We start from the raw sequence: 22,026 nt of genomic DNA on the forward strand, positions 1-22,026 counted from the left end.
CAAAACTAAAAATTCTCAATGCATTTCTTACACCATTGTTTTTGTGCCTCCCTCTTTTCTAAAATCCTAAGCTCCTCATTTAGCCAGTTTAGCTATTTGTTTATCAGTGGTGGAAATGCAACTACTAATAAAATAATTATATAATAACTTTACATTTAGGTTCTAGAAATCCTCCAATTTGTTACATTTTTGCCAACTCATGTATATTTCACTGTACCTTTCTTTTTCTGCAAATCACTCTTGATCTGTGTAAGCTTATAGTATTTGTATAACAAGAATAAAACTTTATTATGAGTAAACCTTTGTAAATGTAGAGGGAATCTTATGATTTTTAAGAATTTATGTTTTGACTATTTAGAACAGACATTAACAGATAATAACAGAAAAATATATAACCTTAATATTTAATCATTTCCAGTTTTTCTCCGTTACAGAAAGCAAAAATAGAAAGCATAATTATACTTCATTTTTTATTCCTAAAAGTAAAAATTGTCAGTGTAATCCCTGAGTGAGGGGGAGATATGATTTAGATCCCTGACTGTACAAAACTAATCAGTTATCAGTTTACTTGGTATTTTAACAGTGTTTATTATCATAAATTATTTTTTGTATTTTATGTTACCGAGACTTATCAATAATTAAAAAACGAAATGTATATTTACATTAGTTAAATGCCTAAAATAATACTGAGTCAGATAATATACTTTGTTATAATAAGGATACTAGATTTTTAATATCGTGTGTACTTAATAGAAATGTCTCTGTTAGCAATTTACCTTAATAAAAGACTGATTATAATTTTGGTTTTTAAAAGGAGCATATATATTTCAGATGAATAATAATTTGGTTGCGCTTATATGTTACTTTATTTAGATATGTATCAAAGGCAAAGTCCACATATTTAAATACCTGAACATACAAGCTTGTAAGATTGCTCCAGATCTGCCAGATTATGATAGGAGACACTTAGGTTTTGGCTCCTGGTGAGTATATCCTATTCATCTTTTTCCATATTGCAGGGAATCAAACTGGTTCCTTAAATCTGCCAGAATGTTTAACTAAAGGGAAATATCCTGTTTAACACACTTATTCTCAAAATGCATTTCTTAAGTGTGGACTGATTATAAAGATTTGACAAAGTATAGTTCTAAATCGGCATTTCTCAACTTCAGCAGTATTTGCATATTGGACCAATAGTTCTTTGTTGGGAGGTTGTCCTGTATTTTGTAGGAGGTTTTGCAGCATCTGTGTTTCCACTAAATACCAGTAACACCTGCTCAGTGTGACAGACAAAAATGTCTTCAGACATTACCAAATATCCCCTGGATGGAGATATGGGGTGTGAGGTGGCAGGTGGGGGTGGGGGTTGCAAAATCACCTACAGTTGAAAAACCACTGGTCTAAATAACTTGAATACTAACCAGTAGTTCTGCCACTAACTTTGTGACTTAAGGCAAGTCATTCAATTTTGGAGGTTTCATATTACCGGTGAGTACTGAAGTGGTTAGACTTGATATGACTTTTAATGTCACTTTGGATTCTTTGAGTCTGCGAATCCCTCAGCTACATTATACACCTAAGTTGTAATGTCCTCTACTTGGCAACCGCAACCATCTAGAACAATCTTAAGTAGCAGGAATTATAAAAGACCTTTAAAAAGGTGATATAGGGCAGACCATGGTGGCTCAGCAGGTAGAGTTCTCGCCTGCCATGCCAGAGACCCTGGTTCGATTCCTAGTGCCTGCCCATGGCAAAAAAAAAAAAAAAAAGGTGATCTAGATGCCCCAATGAAGGCACAGTAATGCTCATGAACTTTACTCCAAAGAGAATCCTCATGCGCTCTCTTGGAATCTGCCAAACCTTACTTAAAAGCAGTCCATTATTGAAACTGCTTATCAATTTCCTAGTCTATAGTATATATATATTTCTACATATGCAATCAGTAATTCTTAATATCATCACATAGATGTATGATCATCATTTCTTAGTACATTTGCATTGATTTAGAAAAAGAAATAGCAAGACAACAGAAAAAGAAATAAAATGATAATATAGAGAAAAAAATAAAAATAAAGAATACAAAAAATATATATAAACAAACAAAAAAAAAAACTATAGCTCAGATGCAGCTTCATTCAGTGTTTTAACATAATTACATTACAATTAGGTAGTATTGTGCTGTCCATTTTTGAGTTTTTGTATCTAGTCCTGTTGCACAGTCTGTATCCCTTCAGCTCCAATTACCCATTATCTTACCCTGTTTCTAACTCCTGATGGTCTCTGTTACCAATGACATATTCCAAGTTTATTCTCTAATGTCAGTTCACATCAGTGGGACCATACAGTATTTGTCCTTTAGTTTTTGGCTAGTCTCACTCAGCATAATGTTCTCTAGGTCCATCCATGTTATTACATGCTTCATAAGTTTATTCTGTCTTAAAGCTGCATAATATTCCATCATATGTATATACCACAGTTTGTTTAGCCACTCGTCTGTTGATGGATATTTTGGCTGTTTCCATCTCTTTGCAATTTTAAATAATGCTGCTATAAATATTGGTGTGCAAATGTCCGTTTGTGTCTTTGCCCTTAAGTCCTTTGAGTAGATACCTAGCAATGGTATTGCTGGGTCGTATGGCAATTCTATATTCAGTTTTTTGAGGAACCTCCAAACTGCCTTCCACAGTGTTTGCACCATTTGACATTCCCACCAGCAGTGGATAAGTGTGCCTCTTTCTCCGCATCCTCTCCAGCACTTGTCATTTTCTGTTTTGTTGATAATGGCCATTCTGGTGGGTGTGAGATGATATCTCATTGTGGTTTTGATTTGCATTTCTCTAATGGCCAGGGACATTGAGCATCTCTTCCTGTAGTCTATAGCATATTAATAAACTTCCATTGTAGTAGAGTTTCTAATGCACATAGTAACAAGTACAAAAAGTGATTTAAAAGAGAAAATTCTAGAAGGCAGGCACATATTAAACAAAAAATTCTCAGAGGAAGTGAAAAAGATTCCATATAAAAGGAGGTTAAGGGGAGTTCAGAGGTATTGGTAATAATGTCCCATCATTTTTTTAAAACTGTGTGTGTTTTATATATATATATATATATACATTCTTTATATCTCTGTGATATATTTCATACTTTTCATAAGATATTTTAAAGCATAAAAGCTTTAAAAGCATAGTAGTTTGATACCATTAAGCATATATGCAAAGGACCTTCCATGGTTCAGTAATCTTTTAAGAGTTCACTATATTACAGCACAGTATAATTGGTGTTCATTAAGAAACTGCTAATGTATATTAATTATATATCATTTCCAGAAAAGGGAAATTTGTAGTATAGTATAAAATTTTTATTAGAAATAATTTAAATTATATATATAAATGTTTTATAGTAGAAAGGGGTAATCTCAAGGTCTCTGAGAATTTCACATATACAAAACATGATTTCTCAGATAAATAATTACTCTATTGAGATTTGATTTCTACCCTTTGGGACTGCATGCTTCATGAGGCCACAGACCACTCTTGTCTTCTTCACCACTGTATCCCTAGCTCAGTTGAATATTTGATACATACAGTAATGCTCAACGGATATTTATTGAATGAATAAACAATTGATTTGGTCACAGATGTTATTGCCTCCCTAGCTTTCTTCTGCTTATAGTCCTCAGAGACAACTTTGTAATTTCATTCTTGTTTTTTTCTGTTTTGGCTATTAGATTGAATGTTTGTATAGACAGTATGAAGGATATTAAAACATACCAGCTGTAATCTAGTTATTTAAGTTTAGAATAATGTAGCTATTAGTATATTTATAGAAATAAACAAGGAGAAATTTTAAAATTTGTGCATATCTATGAAAGCATTTTTCTAAGAGCTCTAGGTCTAACATTTTTAACTCTGAGAGGACTGAAAGCAAATGTATGGTATTAAGGCCATAAAGATAAGGTTTCGGCAGATGGTGGGGATTAGGTCTGACATACTTTATACTACATCTGTAAAAGGAGGATTGTGACAGAGGTGAGAACAGGAGGGGACCAATACCAGTATTGACAGAAATTTTTTACCTTCTATATCATCTCCTTTTCTCTCTCTCCATTTTCTTTTTCCTCCTACCTTTGTTAATTGCTTATAATTTAGAACCCTTGTTTTTAATTATTAAAGAAATTTTGTTTTTCCTATTTTAAATTTTCATTAAATATTCTCCTGTGCTCATAAAAGATGTACAACAGATAGCTTTTCATTTTATGTGTGTACTAATTATTTCCCTTCTTGGAGTTGATGATCCTTGATAAGGAAGTTTTCCTCTCCTGAAAAAGCAGAGTAGAAAAATTAAACTGCTACTGCAGCTTTAAAGATTGAGTGTAAGATACTAATGATTACTGGGTATGTGCATCTGAGGAAGCATCATCATCTGTATGAATATGGACTTTGATTGAGGTCTATAGTGCTGTTTGCAAACCTGTTCCTTTCTGTGACTCTGTCCCTTAAGTTTTGAGGTTAGCCTGATTTTTTTTTTTAAATAGAGCAACTTCATTGTATAACTTTAAAAACATTGTATTATTTTAAAAACCTGGCAACAAGATTATCCTTGACTGTTAATACCACCTTTATGTCGGTCCCCGGGTGGGAAACCCGTATTTTTTATTCACACAATCTTCTTCTCTGACACATTCTCTAGACTCTGTGTCTCCCCCAGCTCTGTCTTCCTCAAACATGCACACATCCCTGTTCTAAAGATTCTAACCCATGCGTTACCCTCTAGTTACTATCTCTCCTATTCACCTGGTTATACCTTATAATTACCAATTGGGTAGAAATTGCTACTACTGATAAGAGAAGGGGTTACTGATTCTGTCTGCTGACACTGGTAGGATGTCTATTACCCCTAAGAGCCATTGGGTCTACTTTCCTGAAGGACCGCTGCTTGTTCTCTGAGAACTAGTTCTCAGTTCCTTTACATGGTACAACAGGGCAGGTTATTTGTATTAATCAAAGATTTGTGAGACAATCTCTATTTCATCCCCAAAAAGACTCCAAGTGAAAATAAAAATCTGAAGGACTATGATTTGTGAATTATTTTTAGTAGAGATAAACGTCTACAAATAAATCTCGGTGTTCCCTTTTTAGTTTATGGTATACTGAAGTGGCTGGAGGGAAGTACCTGAAACTGTTGAGCTGTGTTCCAGTAGCCTTGTTTCTTGAAGATGATTGTATAGTGATACAGCTTTACAGTGTGACTCTGTGATTGTGAAAACCTTGTGTCTGATGCTCCTTTTGTCTAGGATATGGACAGATGAGTAAAAAATATGGATAAAAAGTAAACAAATAATATGATGGACAAAGGTTGAGATAAATTGAGTAGATGGAAATACTGGTGGTCATTGAGAAGGAGGGGTGAGGGGTATGGGGTGTGTGGGTTTTTTCTTTATCTGGAATGATGTACATGTTCTAAAGGATGTTCATAGATGAATACATACTATGTGATGATATTGTGAGCCATTGATTGTACACCATGTGTGGAATGTTTGTATATTAAGATTTATCAATAAAAATATATATTTTAAAAATCTCAGTGTTCCCCCACTTCTCTTGTAATTTTTAAAACCATGGTCCTTTCCAGGGAGAAACCATAATGACAGTAACATTCATGGTGCCAGGAACTAAATGGCAGATTATTGAATGAAATGGAGTAATTTGAATAAAATGCTGTGGATTGTCCCTCCAAAAAACAAAACAAACAAACAAACAAAACTTTATGTCTTTGCTTAAAGAAAGCTTGAATAAATGGAGGAAGCTTTCCTAAATATGAAATCTAAATAACATAAAGACATCATTTTTCTCCAAAGGAATAGGTAATTATATATGCAGTACATTCTTGTTGCCATAATAACCCATCATTATGCTCACTAGATTAATGTCTTCTATATTTTCCATTTGTTCAAAACTGTGTTACTTTATTTGCAGTTCTTTCAGAACATACTAGAAATTATTTGTTGCAATTATATAAATATGTATGTATGTGTGTATATTAATTTTCATGTCTCCTCATGCACCTGTGAATGATATTGTACCTTTATGTCTTTATCAAAGAGATAAAAATGAATGGAATTTGCATTGTAGTAAGCAGTACATTCAGAGTGTGGGAAGGGAGTAAGAAACCATGGTTCTAAATCTGGCTCCCCATACCATTGGGCAGTTCACTTATCTTCTTAGAACCTTAGTTTCCTCAGTATGATCTTTATCCAGTTTATATCTGTTCTAGTTTACAAGCTGCTGGAATGCAATATACCAGAAATGGAATGGCTTTTAAAAAGGGAAATTTATTAAGTTGCAAGTTTACATGTTTTAAGGCCATGAAAATGTCCAAATTAAAGCAAGCCTATAGAAATGTCCAATCTCAGGCATCCAGGAAAAGACAGTTTGGTTCAGGAAGGTTGATGACGTTCAGGGTTCAACTAGAAAGGCACATGGTGAACATGGGGATGTCTGCTAGCTTTCCAGGCTTCTTGTTTCATGAAGCTTCTCTGGGGGCATTTTCCTTTTTCATCTCCAAAGGTCTCTGGCTGTGTGGGTTCTAAAGCTTTTTCCAAAATGGTTCCCTCTTAAAGGGCTCCAGTAAGCAACCCCATCTTAAATGGGTGGGGACACATCTCCATGGAAACCATCTAATCAGAAGTTACCATCCACAACTGGGTTGGTCAAATCTCCATGGAACCAGTCAAAAAGCTCCAACTCAGCAATATTGAATGAGGATTATAGGACATGGCTTTTGTGGGGTCCACAACAGATTCAAACTGGCACAAAACCCCAATAGTAATTGTGAGTATCAAGGGACCTCTGTCTGAAAATGATTGGCGGACCATAAAGCCCTAGTTCAATATTAGATATTTTAGTTACTAGATAGCAGTCTCCCGTGATCTAGGACCAATTTAGATAGGGTCTGTCTTGCTAAAGAAAATTTTTATTAAGCCTGTAGTTCTTCGGCTATACCATACAAATTAGGAGCTGTGGTACTTTGAATCCTTAGTATGTAACTTGCCTTTCTGATCTTGTATAACATAAAAATGATACACAAACTTTCTTTACTTTTTTTATAAAGATCACAGATTTTTTTATTCATTTCCAAATTTAAATGTTTCCAACTCCTTTAGCAAATTTCGCTGTTGTGATACCCTTTTTATTTTATACATGGCACACATTTTTTTTTCTGTTCTACATTTATAATCAGTAATTCACAATATTATCACATAGTTACATATTCATCATTTCTTAGAACATTTGCATCAATTCAGAAAAAGACAACAGAAAAAGAAATAAAACAAAAACAGAAAAAAAAAAGATTATGCATGCTATACCCCTTACCCCTCACTTTCATTGATCACTAGCATTTCAAACTGAATTTATCTTAATGTTTGTTCCCCCTATTATTTATTTTTATTCCATGTGGTCTATTCATCAGTTGACAAGGTAGATAAAAGGAGCATCAGACACAAGGTTTTCACAATCACATAGTCACATTTTGAAAGCTGTGTCATTATTCAATCATCATCAAGAAACATGGCTACTGGAACACAGCTCTACATTTTCAGGCAGTTCTCTCCAGCCTCTCTGTTACACCTTAACTAAAAAGGTGATATCTACTTAATGTGTAAGAATAACCTCCAGGATAACCTCTCAACTCTGTTTGGAATCTCTCAGCCATTGATACTTTGTCTCCTTTCATTCTTCCCCCTTTTGGTCGAGAAGGTTTTCTCATCCCTTGATCCTGAGTCTCAGCTCATTCTAGGGGTTTTCTCAATCCCCTGATGAGAAACTGCTAAGTCTCAGCTCATTCTAGGGGTTTTCTCAATCTCTTGATGCTGAGTCTCAGCTCATTCCAGGATTTCTGTCCCACGTTGCCAGGAAGGCCCAGCGACCCCTGGGAGTCATAGCCCATGTAGATGGGGAAGGTGGTGAGTTTGCTTGTTGTGTTGGCTGGAGTGAGAGGCCACATCTGAGCAACAAAAGAGGCTCTCCTGGGGGTGACTCTTAGGCCTAAATTTTAAGTAAGCTTGACCTATCCTTTGTGGGGCTAAGTTTCATATGAACAACCCCCAAGACTGGGGGCTCAGCCTATAGCTTTGGTTGTCCACACTGCTTGTGAGAATATCAAGAATTCAACTGGGGGAAGTTGAATTTCTCCCTGTTCTCACCATTGCCCGAAGGGTACTTTGCATATACTTTTCCACTCACTGATCAAATCACTCTGAGATTCATCGGGGCATCACTCTGGACAAACCAACAAAATCTCATTTCCTACCCAAGATTCCAAGTACTTATGGGGCACACATATTTTTAAATGGTGGTTTATACTGACCTATACTTTGCTGAGGTGATTTTAAGCAACTTTATATTGGATGCTAAATATACTTATTTACAATGATGTGGCAGAGAAACAAAACTAAGGAAGGAGTAAGCCACTGGTAAAAAAAAAAGTCCTGTCTCTGTAATCCCAGTTATGAAATTAATTCTCCCAAAAAGCCTGAGCTTCTGAGAGCAATAACCAACCTTTATTCATATTTATATTCTTGGTGTCTTACTTGACATTCAATAAATGTTTGCTGAACTAAACTCAAGAGACTTAGTAACTTGTTATTATAGGAAATTCTCTCTCTTAAGGGTGTATTTTTCATAGAAGTAATAATAATGATAGCTAACTTACTATTATGTACAAATCTTTAGCTTATATTTTCACATTTAATCTTTATAGTAGCTCTAGGAGATTTTTTTTTTTTAACTTAAAACAAGGAAACACTGAAGTTGAGAGAGGTTAAGCAAGTCAAAGTCACACAGTCAGTAATTGGTGCTACCAAGTTGTAAACCAGATCTCAGACTACAAAAAGCCACTTTTTTTTTAAAACATAGCAACATACAAACACAAACATTCTTACCATATAATCATTCTGTTCTTGGTATATAATCAATAACTCACAGTATCATCACATAGTTGTATATTCAGCACCATGATAATTTCTTAGAACCTTTACATCAATTCAGAAAAAGAAAGAAAAAAGAACAAAGAAAAAAACTCATACATACCATACTCCTTACCCCTCCCTCTCATTGACTGCTAGTATTTCCATCTACCCACTATATTTTAGCCTTTGTTTCCCCTATTTTTTTCTATACCCCTTACCACTCCCTTTCATTGATCACTGGCATTTAATCTACTATATTTACTTTAATATTTGTTCCCCCTATTATGTACTTATTTTTAATCCATATGTTTTACTCATCTGTCCATACTGTAAATGAAATGAATATCAGACACAGGGTTTTCACAATCACACAGTCACATCGCGAAAGGTATATCATTAAACAATCATCTTCAGGAAACATGAAAAGCCACATTTTTAACTCCTCATTGCACTATACTGATTCACATTACATCTTCTACTAAAGAGACATTATCCATGGCATTTGAAGTCATGTTATGTTGGGTAGTTTGTTAAGGAGACTGAATTTTCTCACAGGGCAAGATGGACCTGGCTTCCTGAAGGCCATTTTTGTATATGGTGTGACTAACCATCCAAGTTTGCCTGGAGCAGAGGGATTCCCCAGGACACAGGACTTTCAGTTCTAAAACTAGGAAAGTCCTTAGCAAACCAGGGGTGTTGGTTACCCTTTGTGTATGCCTCATTCTAATCTTATCAGGTTATTCTCTGAGCCAGAGAGTGTGGGCCTGGAGAAGCTGAAAGTAACTGCATAAAAAAGAATGATGACAATGTAAAGGCTGTATTAATTCTACTCTGGTTGGCTACTTGAAAAGTATCACAGTAAAACTGGGCTTATTTTAATTGGCTACCTGTGTGAAAATACACTATATAAAACCATATCCTCTAAAAATTCAAAAATCAAAAATTTTTGAAATTTCAAATTGAAAATATTTGAAAAAATGTACATAAAGTTAAAAGATATTTAGTGAATCTTGAAATATACATATTTCTTCTGGCAGCTGCAGAAAAGAAAAAATTTCAATGTGATTTAAATCTATTTCTCATTAGAAAGCTTTTAAAATTAGGTACTTTGTCCTGACTTTGCAGTGAAAAAACATATACAGTACCTCGCCTAAAGGCCTGGACTCTAAAACAAGGATCAAAGCAGACAGATCATTTAGACAAAAGATCAAAACAAGCATAAATGAAAGATGGGCTAATTGGATTTTTTTTAATTAAAAAATATTTCATATTTTATAAGTAGTGATATCTTTGTCTTTATATATAAGGTACTTTATCCTCTAGCACTGTCAATATTTAAAAGCTTTATCTTAAAACAGGCAAACCTAAGCTTGAGGTTTATAAAAATACATAGTGTTAGACTGTTAAACTTTCAGTTAAGTATTTATCAGAAAATGAAGTAATTATACCAAAATCAATAGCCATGGAATGAGAACTATTAAAAGGCAATCCTTAAGATCCCGCACACACACATGCACACAAATTAGTTATCAAGTCTTTTTTTTTTCTTTTTGCCTTTCAGTCAGTTTACTTGAAGAGAATATAATTTGGTGAAAAAAATGTTTTGAAAATATAAAGTGCTCCTAAAACCAAATGCCCTAGGAGAGTACATAGTGTGGTGAAATTAAGAATATAGGTTCCAATATTAGAAGTGGGTTCAATTCCTGTCTCTGCCACAGACTATGTGGGCTTGGGCAAGTTACTTAAAACTGTTCATTTTTTTCTCACCTATAAAATGGGAATGATAGTAAAGATTTATTTCAGATTTCCCATAGGAGAAAACATTACTGCACTGCCATGAGAAGTGAAGATTTAATTTAGGGATTTGTTGTTTAAAAGCAAAGAAATCCAACAAGTTTCTCTCTTTAAAAATGCAACCCTAGATTAACATAGCACATAGTTTATAGTAAAAAAGTCTACTTTTCTGGAGTAACATTTTTAACTTACTGCTTTTAAAGACTTTCTACTCTTACAGGCTTAAACTCTGCATAGTCTTCATTTTTCCCCAGTTTTCCTATCTTTGGCTGAGGTTTTATGATAGACCAACTTGTTGATTTTATCTGTCTGCCCCTCTTATTTATACATTATGTATTTATAAAGTTAATTTTAGCACTGCTTGGCTTTTAGTAAGGCTTCAAATGTCTAAGGGTCATTCAGCATCCTAAATTTTAAATACTTTTATTCACACACCATGCAGTCCATCCAAAATGTACAATCAGTAACTCTTGGTATAATCACAGAATTGTGCATTCATCACCACAAGCAATTTGTGAACATTCTCATTAGCCCAAAAAGAAAAATCCCTTACCCCTATATCCCCCTGTTATTGACACTTAACATTAGTATAGGACCTTTGTTACAATTGAAGAAAGAATATTAGAGAAAGGAATATTACCGTTAGCTATACTCCGTAGTTGCATTTTTCCCATATATTCCCTATTATTAAAACCTTGTAATGGTGATGTATATTTGTTCTAATTCATGAAAGCACATTCTCATATTTGTACAGTTAACTGCAGTCAGCATCTACAACAGGGTTTACTATGTTATACAGTCCAATATTTTATCCTCCAGTTTTCCTTCTAAATACTATGAGATTTTATAAAATTGTCTCATGCAGCTGTGGAGATGCACAGGTTCAGATTCCATTTGGCAGGCTGCAAGCTGGGAACTCTGATGAAGTTTTTAAGGAATTCCCCAGGAAAAACTGGCCAGCTGAAGTAGAGATGAAAATTCTCTTTTCTGACTGCTGAAATACTTCACTTTTTCTTTTAAAGCTTCAACTGATTGGATGAAATGTTTCTTATTGCAGAAAGCAATCTCCTCAGTTGGTTGTGGATATAATCAATCACCCACAGATACAATCAACTTACTGATGATTTAAGTCCATGAATTGTCCTCACGCTAACAATTAGGTCAGTGCTTCTTAACCAAACAATTGGGCTTCATTACCTGGCTAAGATGACACATAAATCTAACCATAAGTGTAAAACATTTATAACTAACTATACCAGGTTTTTTTTTCTTTTCTAAATTGGTCTGTAGAATCTTCCTTTCCTGTGAATACCCTATAGCATCTAATGCTTTTCTTTCTGAAAGGTAATTTTATGTTACGCTGAGAAAGATTTTTTACTAAATGATGTTTGAGGAGGGAGGCTAAAAAGAGAAATGAGGAAGAGGCCAGAAGGGTAGCTATATCTTTGGATCTTTATAATCAATGCTTATTTAGCACAGAGAAGTCTGTATTACATACAAAGTAAGATCCTTATAAATTAAGTTATAAAAACTGTTCCATATTCATATAGGTTAAGGTTTTTTGGGTTTTTTTTAGTTTACATAGATCTTTCACATAGGCAAGTGGGTAGAAGTCGTTTTACCAAGTAACTTCTTTGAGATAACATTTGTAAGTAGCAAAACTGATTCCTGCTCTGAAATCCATAGGCCTTGCTCTTTCGCTGTGCCTTGCATTCTGATATATGTGATAGCATGACACTAAAGCTCATGGAAAACATTTATGTACATGACCTATGTAAGAATATATGGAATCCAAAAGTAGAAGAACGTTATTTTAAATTTGCACTATTAAAAGCTGCTTTTCAAGGGGTACAAGTGTAGTTCACTGGTAGAATTCTAGCCTGCCACTCAGGAGACCCAGGTTTGATTCCCAGCCTATGCACTCCCCATCCCCCCCAAAAAAATTGAACCAAAGGTACAGTAATAACGGAATAGTCATGAGGAAAAATAACAAAATGTAAACCCCCCACCAAATAGCATACTAAAAAAAAAGGTGCTTTTCAAGTTAAGCAGGCTTATTAAATAAAACGTTAATAGTGAAAGAGAGGGGTAAGGAGTATGTTATGTATGAATTTTTTTCTGTTTTCTTTGTATTTCTTTTTCTGAGTTGATGCAAATTGTTCTAAGAAATGATCATGATGATGAATATAAAAAAACAAAAAACATTAATAGGCTGTGTTTTAAACTAGGCCTTATCTTTTTGATGAAAAAGATAAAAATCTGAAAATCTGATTTTTGATGAAAAATCAGTTTTTAGTTTCTAATTAAGCTAGCTTTTAAAAGTATAAAATTTTTAGAAGAAAATATAGGAGAATATTTTTGTAACCTGGAATAGGCAATGATTTCATAGACACAGAAAGCAGTAACCATAAGATTAAAAAATGATAAATTAGATTTCATCAAAATTTAAAGCTTCTACTCATAACAAGATACTATTAAGAAAATGAATAGGCGAGCCACAGAATGGGAGAAAATATATGCAAAGCATATATCTGAAAAATAATTTGTATCCAGAATGTATAAAGAACACCTACAACTTGATAAAAACTCAATTGACAAACAAACCAATTAAAATATGGTCAAAAGATGTAAACGGGCACTTAACAAAGAAAGATCTATAGATGGCCAAAAAGCATACAAAAAAATGTGGCACAGCATCATTAGTCATCATGGGAATGCAAATTAAACCACACCCCCTAGAATAACTAAAGTTAAAAAGACCAGTGACACCAAAAGTTGGTGAGGATGTGGAACAACTGATGCTGTCATACACTACTGATGGAAATGTAAAAATGGAACAACCACGTTGGCAGTTTGTTCATTTTTATCAAGTTTTTTGAGGTATAATTTAAAAACAGTAAAATTTCTGTATTTAAGTGTGCAATTCAGTGAGTTTTTGGAAATGGATACAGTCACACCAACATAATCAAGATATAGAACATTTTCATTACCCTCATAACCCTTTACAGTCAGCCCACAGACCCAGGCAACCACTGATCTGCGTTCTGTCAGCAGTTTTGCCTTTTCTAGAATTTCATATAAATGGAGTCAAACAGTATATAGCATTTTGTGTCTGGCTTATTTTACTTAGCAAAATATTTCTGAGGGCAGGCCATGGTGGCTCAGCAGTCAGAGTTCTCGCCTGCCATGCCAGAGACCCGGGTTTAATTCCCAGTATATATATATGAGATTCATTGACGTTGCGTTTAAAAATGGGCAAAAGATTTGAGTAGATATTTCACAGAAGATATATGAATGACTAATGAATACATAAAATGATGTTTGGCAACACTAGTCATCAGAGAGCCAAGCTCCAGAACTAGAGCAAGAAGAGGAGGCTGCACAGTGGCCAGTCACCAAGCACTGTGGAAAGAGTCAGTGGCCAGCACAGGAGCCAACCAGTAGCCACAGTATCACCCTGGGAACAGGCGTGTGTGTATGTAGTCTGTGTGCAGATAGTGGCGTGGGAGTAGTGCGGCAGCCGGTTCAAGTAGGGAGCATTGTGGATGAGAAAGTACTCACCAAAGAGCTGGACCAGTGGATCGAGCGGTTGAGCTAGTACAAGCAACTCTCAAAGTCCCAGGGTCAAGAGCCTTTGTGAGAAGTCTAGAGAAATCCTGACAAAATAATCCAATGTGCAAGTGGTTTGATGTCCAGTCTCAGTCTTGGAGATTTGTATGGACAATTTCATGATCTCACGGAACTGTTTAGAACTGGTGGCAAATCATTACTTGTCCATGGGAGAGTGTGATGACAAAGGCTTTTGTTCAGTTGGAACGGTTACGCTGTGTATTAGTTAGGGTTCTCTAGAGAAACAGAATCAACAGGGAACACTTGCAAATATAAAATTTATGAAAGTGTCTCACGTGACTGTAGGAACGCAGAGTCCAAAATCCACAGGGCAGGCTGCGAAGCCGATGACTCCAATGGATGGCCTGGATGAACTCCACAGGAGAGGCTCACCAGCCAAAGCAGGAATGAAACCTGTCTCCTCTGAGTCCTCCTTAAAAGGCTTCCCATGATTGCATTTAGCATCACTAATTGCAGAAGACACTCCCCTTTGGCTGATTACAAATGGAATCAGCTGTGGATGTAGCTGACGTGATCATGACCTAATCCTATGAAATGTCCTCATTGCAACAGACAGGCCCGGGCTTGCCCAATCAGATGAACAGGTACCACAGCTTGGCCAAGTTGACACCTGTCCCTAACCATGACACATTGCTTTTAGCTCTTAAGGTTCCTTACCATGAATGCATCACCATTCTTTGAGGGAATTCATGAGAGCAGACAGATCACACAAGTATATGGTTTCTATATGTATGTTTAAGGAAATACGGAAATGCAAATGTTTAGAAATATATTACACATTTTTTAACTATTTTCCTCTGCCTTGGTGGATGAGCAGATCTTCTGTCTACATGGTGCCTCTCACCATCCATAGATACAGTGGATCACATCAGAGCACTCCATCACCTACAAGAAGTTTCCAGTGAGGGTCTGTTCTAGTTTGCTAGCTGCCGGAATGCAAAATACCAGAAATGGAGTGGCTTTTAAAAGGGGTAATTTAATAAGTTGCTAGTTTACAGTTCTAAGGCTGAGAAAATGTCCCAATTAAAACAAGTCTATAGAAATGTGCAATCTAAGGCATCCAGGAAAAGATATTTTGGTTCAAGAAGGCCTATGAAGTTCAGGGTTTCTCTCAAGTGAGAAGGCACATGGTGAACAGGGTCAGGGTTTCTTTGTCATCTGGAAAGGCAAGTGGCGAACATGGCATCATCTGCTAGCTTTCTCTCCTGACTTCCTTTCATAAAGCTCCCTGGGAGGCATTTTCCTTCTTCATTTCCAAAGGTCGTTGGCTGGTGGACTCTGCTTCTTGTGGCTGTGTCATTTTGCTGTCTGAGAATCTCTCACATTCTCCAAAATGTTTCCTCTTTTATAGGATTGCAATAAACTAATCAAGACCCACCCGAATAAGTGGAGACACATCTCCACCTAATCCAGCTTAACAACGGCTCTTGATTGAGTCACATCTCCAGGGAGATGATCTAAGTACAGTTTCAAACATCAAGTACTGAATAGCAGTGAGGAGAAATGGCTGCCTTTACAGAATGGGATTAGAATTAAAACACAGCTTTTCTAGGGTACATAACATCCTTTCAAACCAGCACAGAGTTCAATATGTGACTTGCTGTGGTCAGATCCAGATGACCTTGGCAGTTGGGTCATATCTCCTCGAGGAGCTGATATACCTTTGGGCAAGATGTTTTTCAGACATTTCATCATGCCAATGGCCTTAACACTAGGTCTAGAGCTTACCAACTGGTGATGGAAGGATATAACTGGTACCGTGATCAGAAGATAGTAACGATTTTCAGTCCTCCAAACCATTGTTATCATTGTGGTAACAAAGCTGCAATCATGGAACTTGATGATACTCTAAAATACTCTTTCTTGCAGTTTGACCCTGCACCTCACAGAGGTGAGCCATGTTACTCACCATACCCCAGACTACTTGGTATCATGAAGTTTTAAACTTCTACTTTATTGCTGCAAGCCATACATTGACCTAATGGGAATGGAAGGAGCAACAGTAACTCCCAAGTGTCAAAGTTTAATTATTCAAAAAACTTGTTTTCACCTGGACCAAAAGATATGCTATATAAAAATACAAAGCCTCTTGTCATCAACAACTATGACCACTTTAGAATGAACCAGTTCTTTGCATACTGAAGCAACATTGTTGGTCAAGAAATCAGTTTCTGGCATAGCACTGTTTTTAGATACTTTTGCTTTCTCTGAGAGACTGCAGATATTAAGATGTAAACGTTAATACCTCTTGAACACAGTTTAACTTCCATTTAGCTATAGCTTTACTCAGCATGACTGTAGATGAGGATAGCAGCAAACAATCATTGAAGCTTAATGAACATCTTTAAAAATAAGGATCAAGGCCTCCCCTCTACTTGTGAGGTTTTTTTTTTTTACTTGTGAGTTTTAAAATAGTTTTTTTTTTAAGGATACCATTTAATTTAATTGTATTTGTCTACACTCAGTTGATTTTCCTTCCAATCTCTATTCCATGTTATTCTTTGCTATTGTCAGAACTTGGTGAGTTGTTTTGAATGAAACTTTTTTTCCCTTCTTATAAGATGTGTTACTGCATGTTTTAGTCTATAAGCAGCCAGAATGCAATATAGCCAGAATGAAAATGGAACCATGGCCGTTGAGTTATATTTTCTTGAGGAGCTAATATACCTTTGGGCAAGATATTTGTCAGACATTTAATCATGCCAATGACCTTAATGCTGGTGTCTAGAGCTCACAATTGGTGATGGAATAAAAAAGGGGAATTAAGTTGCAAGTTTACAATTCTAAGGTAGTGGAAATTTCCAAATTAAGGCAAGACTATGAAAATGTCCAAATTAAGGCACCCAGGGAAAGATACCTTGGTTCAAGAAGACCAGTGATGTTCAGGGTTTGTCTCTCAGCTGGAAAGGCACATGGCAATGTCTGCTAGCTTTCTCTTCTCATTTCATAAAGCTTCCTTGGGGGCATTTTCCTTCTGCTCCAGAGGTCTCTGAATGTGTGGATTCTGTTGGTTCTAGTGGCTTGTTCCAAAATCATTCCCTCTTAAAGGACTCCAGTAAGCAACCCCACCTTGAATGGGTGGAGACACATCTCCATGGAAACCATTTCATCAGAAGTTACCACCCACAGTTGGGTGGGTCACATCTCTATGGAAGCACAGTCAGAAAGGTCTCACCCAGCAATACTGAATGAGAATTAAAGGACATGGCTTTTCTGGGGTGCATGATAGCTTCAAACCACTGCACAATAGCACTGCAGTGTCTTTCATAATAAGCTTCTGAACTAAGAACTGAAAAAGTCAGATTTTAATTGTATCAGTGGGAAAATCGGATATTGTTTATTAAAAAGATTAATCAGGGTGGGCCACGGTGGCTCAGCAGGCAAGAATGCTTGCCTGCGATGCCAGAGGACCCGGGTTCGATTCTTGTGCCTGCCCGTGTAAAAAAAAAAGATTAATCAACTGATAAATTTTAGATTTGTAGAATTCTAGGTAAAGAAAAACAACAATGAAGGCTGCGGCAAAAAAAAAAAAAATCACTAGTCATCAGAAATGCAAATTTAAACCACAGTGAAATACCATTTTATAGCCACTGGAATGGCTAAAATTAAAAAGATTGACTTTTTTTTTAAATACCAAAAAACACCAAACAAACGCAAACATTCCTAACTTTTGATCATTCCATTTTACATATATAATCAGTAATTCACAATATCATCACATAGTTGCATATTCATCATCATGATCATTTCTTAGAACATTTGCATCTATTCAGAAAAAAAACTAAAACGAAAACAGAAAAAAATTCATCCATACCATACCCCCCACCCCTCCCCTTCATCGATCACCAGCATTTCAATCTAAATTTATTTTAACGTTTGTTCCCCCTGTTACTCATCTTTATTCCATATGTTTTGCTCATCTGTTGATAAGGTAGATAAAAAGCATCAGACACAAGGTTTTCACAATCACTTAGTCACATTGTGAATGCTGTATCATTTATACAATCATCTTCAAGAAACGTGGCTACTGGAACACAGCTCTACATTTTCAGGCAACTCCCTCCAGCCTCCCCATTACATCTTGAATAACAAGGTGATATCTACTTAATGTGTAAGAATAATCTCCAGGATAACCTATCGACTCTGTTTGGAATCTCTCAGCTATTGACACTTATTTTGTCTCATTTCACTCTTCCCCCTTTTGGTCGAGAAGGTTTTCTCAATCCCCTGATGCTGAGTCTCTGCTCATTCTAGGATTTCTGTTCCATGTTGCTAGGAAGGTCCACACCCCTGGGAGTCATGTCCCACATAGACAGGGGGAGGGTGGTGAGTTTGCTTGTTGTGTTGGCTGGAGAGAGAGGCCACATCTGAGCAACAAAAGAGGTTCTCTTGGGGGTGACTCTTAGGCCTAATTTTAAGTAGGCTTGACCTATCCTTTGTGGGGTTAAGTTTCATACAAACAAACCCCAAGAGTGGGGGTTCAACTTATAGCTTTGGTTGTCCACACTGCTTGTGAGAATATCAAGTATTCAACTTGGGAAAGTTGAATTTTCCCCCTTTCTCACCATTCCCCAAAGGGGACTTTGCAAATACTTTTTTATTCACTGTTCAGATCACTCTGGGAATTATCAGGACATCGCTCTGGACAAACCAACAAAATTTCATGTCTTACTCAAGGTTCCATGTACTTATGGTGTTCAGTTAAGCTGAAGATTAACTATTTTTTAAAAATTAACCCTCTGCTTACTTTATAATTCATTCTTTCTGTTTCTAGTTATTGAACTCAAGAGTAATGAAAGCAGGTGTCCATACATAGGCTTGTTCATGCATGTTCATGGCTTATTTACAATAACCAAAAACTAGAAACAACTTAAATGTCCATCAACAGTAAAATAAAATTCATCCAATGGAATGTTACTTGGTAATAAAGAGAAATAAACTAGGAATACATGTAACAATATGGTGAGCCTCACAGACATAATTCTAAGGAAAAAAATACAAAGGAGTATATTTGATTCCATTTTTATTCATTCTAGAATAAGCAGAACTAATTTGTTTGTTTTCTATTGCTATCACGAAAAATTACCCCACACTTTGTGGGTTAAACAATACAAATTATTTTCTTGTAGTTCTTTAGGTCAGAAGTGTGTCACAGGTCTTACCAGGCTAAACCAAAATGCTGGCAGAGTTGTGTTCCTTTGTGTAGGTGCTGGGTAGGATCTGTTTATTGCTTTTTCAAGCTTCTACAAACCACTCATATTCCTTGGCTTGTGGCCTGGGTCCTCCATCTTCACTAGCATCATGTTGCAATGATTTCTTCTTCTGCCTCCTTCTGTCTTTTAAGGAAACGTGATTACAGGCCATTTGGATAATCCAGGATCATTTTATTTTAAGATCATCCAATTAGCAACCTTAATTCCCCTTTGCCATAAGAGGTTCCAGGGATTAGGACAAGAACATCTTTGGGGATAGGTAGTGGGAGTTATTATTCTGCTTACAACACTAAGATGAAAAAGTCATAACACTAATTGCCTCTTAGGAGCACACACTTGTGGAGTCAGGGTGGTGGTGGAGAGGATTGCCTGGGAAAGGATGGATGGGAATTTTCTGACAAAGTGAAAAAGTGCTACATCATGATAGGGGTATATGTTACAAGGGTATAAACATTTTTCAGAATTATATAGCTAAGAGGTGTATTTCAGTACATGTGAATTTCACTTTAAAGGAGAAAGAACTATTGAGTGGGGGCATGGGAATTGGTGGAGGTGCGGATGAAACAATAATGGCAGAATGTTAGAATTTTTGTCTGGATTATTTTACTCGCTATGCTGATGTGCTCATTATACTATTATAATATATTATATTACACTATTCTGTTTATTCTGTATTTGAAATTTTTCATATTAAAAAGTTAAAAGAATGTCCGTTTAGTTTCAAATAGTTGTAGGGCTAAATGCCATGAAAATGTTTATTAGTAAAATTGCATTTGGTTTAGTTCAAGTACTTAATTTTTAAAATATCAAACTTTACGCTAAAAATTAAAATTATTTTTTGGCAGCCATGAAGAACTATTCTCAGGTCGCCCTTATGGAGCCCTTGATTCAGGTTTCAATAGTGTGGACAGTGGTGATAAGAGATGGTCAGGGAATGAAGTAAGTGTTTCTCCATTCTGCATGTTATAATTCCTGACTAAGAGAAAATAAAATGATGAAAATGGAAAGTGTCTTAATTGGATTCAATTTTTCAGGTATAATATGGAAAAGTCAAAGGGAGAGGCAGAAGTCCCACATAGTCCTATAATACAAACATTGTATTTTATTTCCTTCCCACCTTTTTATAATGTATATTTTTATGTGTTTGCTACCCTATTACAATATATAAATATAATATAATATCCTGGAAGGCAAACATGAAGTGAGCCTGTTACAGCTGCAACCTGAATTTTGAGGGGCTGGGTAGACTTGAGCAGAGGTTACAATAGGGTGCTGGAAGGCAAGGAAACAAATAGGACTGTAAATTGAAGGGCAAAGAGATGGGATAAATAATTTTCTTAGCTAATTATATTATCTTTATTTTGTTTAATTATTAGTATTATGTTAATTACTAAGGTATAATATTTTAGCTAAAAATTGGATTAAATTATAAAAAATAAACTTTTTTCTTTTTAAATTTTTGTTGATACAACAATGTTGTACATTGTTTTATCAATAAAACAAGCACATACATTTTTAACATGCAAACCCTCCATACATGGTATATAGTCAGTGGTTAACAATATCATTCACATAGTTGTATATTCATCACAAAATGTTGATCATTTTTTAGAACATTGGCATCACTTCAGAAAAATAAATAAAAAGAAAACAGAAAAACTCATACATACCATACTCCTTACCCTTCCCTCACATTGACCATTAGTATTTCCATGTATCCAATATATATATTTATAAAAAACTTTTTTAGCTAGTCTGATAATTTACTATTTATAATATTGTTTTATTGGGAGTCCAAAGCAAAATCACTTTTAGAACACAGCCCATTTATAATTTGGAATTTTGTGTATGTATGTATGTGTGGATGGGCTGTGTACATAAGCGTGGCTATGCCCATATAATTACATAATATGCAGATAATTTAAATTCATGTACATGTGTGTCTTGAATCTAGCTATATATTATTAAATCTTAATTTTAATGAGCTTGTATTATACCCATGCTTTTCATGCTTATATTGTCCCCAATTTTAAATTATGTGGATTTTATTGTTTCTGCTCTATTTTAAGCCTACAGATGAATTTTCAGATCTGCCTCTTCGAGTAGCAGAGATTACTAAAGAACAGAGACTACGGAGAGAAAGTCAATACCAAGAGAATCCTAGCAGTTTAGTGATAACAAATGGTGGAGGTAAACATAATTACAGATGAAATATAAAATCTTCATAATCATTTTAACTTTTTAACGCGGTCTTTTTCACATTCACTCCTTTTGTTTGTTTATCTGTAACTTGTTTACTCATCTTCATAAAGACTTTCTCTTTTATAATTGTTTGAAAAAAATGATTTTCCATTGGCATTGCATTTCAATTTGTCTGTTTTTAGGCTTATAGGTAGAATATAATATTCCAAAAAAAAAATC

The 22,026-nt window shown here is 35.4% G+C and overlaps 1 protein-coding gene across 9 annotated transcripts in view; it reads left to right on the forward strand.

Annotated features, from left to right (window-relative positions):
* The window catches only part of LRCH3 (leucine rich repeats and calponin homology domain containing 3), a 224,017-nt gene that overhangs the window by 111,338 nt on the left and 90,653 nt on the right, over nucleotides 1-22,026 (forward strand). For all 9 annotated transcript variants that reach the window (XM_077118052.1, XM_077118051.1, XM_077118050.1 and 6 more), the window contains 3 exons: nucleotides 874-983; nucleotides 20,451-20,544; nucleotides 21,675-21,795. In XM_077118052.1, the coding sequence (XP_076974167.1) occupies nucleotides 874-983; nucleotides 20,451-20,544; nucleotides 21,675-21,795 (325 nt within the window). The remainder of the gene's footprint in view (nucleotides 1-873; nucleotides 984-20,450; nucleotides 20,545-21,674; nucleotides 21,796-22,026) is intronic.

This window comes from Tamandua tetradactyla, chromosome 10 (genome assembly GCF_023851605.1).
Source record: "Tamandua tetradactyla isolate mTamTet1 chromosome 10, mTamTet1.pri, whole genome shotgun sequence".
NCBI lineage: Eukaryota > Metazoa > Chordata > Mammalia > Pilosa > Myrmecophagidae > Tamandua > Tamandua tetradactyla.